Source organism: Limulus polyphemus, unplaced genomic scaffold, assembly GCF_000517525.1.
Source record: "Limulus polyphemus unplaced genomic scaffold, Limulus_polyphemus-2.1.2 Scaffold1499, whole genome shotgun sequence".
Taxonomy (NCBI): Eukaryota; Metazoa; Arthropoda; class Merostomata; order Xiphosura; family Limulidae; genus Limulus; species Limulus polyphemus.
Genome location: NW_013667109.1, coordinates 24,066 through 26,556, shown reverse-complemented (window position 1 = coordinate 26,556; position 2,491 = coordinate 24,066). Strand labels below are relative to the sequence as shown.

Below are 2,491 nucleotides of genomic sequence, written 5' to 3'. Positions count from 1 at the left end.
CCTCCTGTAAAAGTTAGTTCATTCAACTGATTTATATGTACAATTATGACAGGCCGAGATTTAATGATAAAGCTGCCGGGCTGCGGATCGGAAGGTTATAATTTCCAGTATGCGATATACCGCTTAACATTCCGTACTTTCAGCTGTGAGCGCTTTAAAAAACCGACAGTCAGTCCTACTATTCGGTTAAGAGTAACCGTGTAGAAGGTGGGTGTTGCTGACCGGTTGCCCCCCCCCCCTCCTTTGGTTAGTTTTTCTAAATTAAATAAGGTTATTTTGCCTCAACCTTGAGGTCACTAACCTGGTCGTTTGAATCATGCGTCGCATAACGTGAAAATTAGGTAAAAGTGTTCTTTAGTGTAAAGTTATATGTTTATGTCCTTTAAGTTGTTGAACCAAAGATCAATGACTATAGAAGATTTAGATTATAATATAATATTTATTTTCTAGATCCTTTTTGTTGTTGTTGTTGCTTTAAGGACGTGGGCTGGTAGAGCTCTGGATTTCAGTGGTGGAGAGCCGAATTCGAACCCGTGCAAAAATTTCTTTACACTTTTTTAAATTAAGCCGTGGGTGCATTATAAGAATTACAAGTCAATCCCTTAGCGTGGATGGTGGTGGAAGGCGTGCTTCTGACTGGCTGTTTTCCCTCAGGTCAGTCGCTGAAAATTAGGGACGACAGCAGATAATCTTAGTAGCTTTGCTGTAAATACAAATATTCGTGCTGTAACTATTTTTTCTTGGATCATTAAGTGACTTGTTCACTATTAGATCATTAAGTGACTTGTTCACTATTAGATCATTAAGTGACTTGTTCACTATTAGACCATTAAGTGACTTGTTCACTATTAGATCATTAAGTGACTTGTTCACTATTAGATCATTAAGTGACTTGTTCACTATTAGATCATTAAATGACTTGTTCACTATTAGTTCATTAAGTGACTTGTTCACTATTAGATCATTAAGTGACTTGTTCACTATTAGATCATTAAACGACTTGTTCACTATTAGATCATTAAACGACTTGTTCACTATTAGATCATTAAACGATTTGTTCACTATTAGATCGTTAAACGACTTGTTCACTATTAGATCATTAAACGACTTGTTCACTATTAGATCATTAAGTGACTTGTTCACTATTAGATCATTAAACGACTTGTTCATTATTAGATCATTAAACGACTTGTTCACTATTAGATCATTAAACGACTTGTTCACTATTAGATCATTAAGTGACTTGTTCATTAAGTGACTTGTTCACTATTAGATCATTAAGTGACTTGTTCACTATTAGATCATTAAGTGACTTGTTCACTATTAGATCGTTAAGTGACTTGTTCACTATTAGATCATTAAACGACTTGTTCACTATTAGATCATTAAGTGACTTGTTCATTACTAGATCATTAAGTGACTTGTTCACTATTAGATCATTAAGTGACTTGTTCACTATTAGATCGTTAAGTGACTTGTTCACAATTAGATCATTAAGTGACTTGTTCACTATTAGATCGTTAAGTGACTTGTTCACTATTAGATCATTAAGTGACTTGTTCACTATTAGATCGTTAAGTGACTTGTTCACTATTAGATCGTTAAGTGACTTGTTCACTATTAGATCATTAAGTGACTTGTTCACTATTAGATCGTTAAGTGACTTGTTCACTATTAGATCATTAAATGACTTGTTCACTGTTAGATCATTAAATGACTTGTTCACTATTAGATCATTAAGTGACTTGTTCACTATTAGATCGTTAAGTGACTTGTTCACTATTAGATCATTAAGTGACTTGTTCACTATTAGATCATTAAGTGACTTGTTCACTATTAGATCATTAAGTGACTTGTTCACTAGCATCTCTGCCTACGACACTGACTAGTAGAAATTATGAGAAGAAAGAGACATTGTTTTCACATTCAGCTTAATGTGTTGTCTTTTGTGTTTGAAACATAATTAACACATGTTTTAGTGTCGATATGCGTAACGTTTAGTGTTGCTCATCGTCTGTACTCGTCCATTAATACTTTTAAATATCTTGAAATAACCTGCTCATATTTTGATAATGGTCATTTAACAAGTTTTAACCTAGCTTCGAAGGTTACGTTGAAGGTCAGGATATCACAATATATTTTTTTTTGGGGTCTCTTTAATAATATGATACTGATTATTCAAGTGAAAAGTACAAGTTACTCTTAATATTAATCAAGTTTACTGCAACACCCACCATCTCTGTAACATCTCTTAATAGTAGGCTTATTATATGAATAAAATAAAGCCATTTATTGGTTTTAATCAAATTTATTGCAATATCCACCATCTCTGTAACATCTCTTAATAGTAGGGTTATTATATGAATAAAATAAAGCCAACTCTTGGTTTTAATCAAGTTTACTGTAACATCTACCATCTCTTGGCCAAACTGGGTGTAGGAGCTTCATATTAATTAAATTAATATCAAATTTATTCCAGAGTCTTGATTTA

The 2,491-nt window shown here is 33.1% G+C and overlaps 1 protein-coding gene across 1 annotated transcript; it reads right to left on the bottom strand.

The window, feature by feature from the left end:
* Positions 1-1,234: 1,234 nt before the first annotated feature.
* On the bottom strand, positions 1,235-1,867 carry LOC106463846 (ribosomal protein VAR1, mitochondrial-like). Its single transcript, XM_013923926.1, has one exon. It carries the CDS (start codon positions 1,865-1,867, stop codon positions 1,235-1,237), a length of 633 nt encoding a protein of 210 aa, XP_013779380.1.
* Positions 1,868-2,491: the final 624 nt, after the last annotated feature.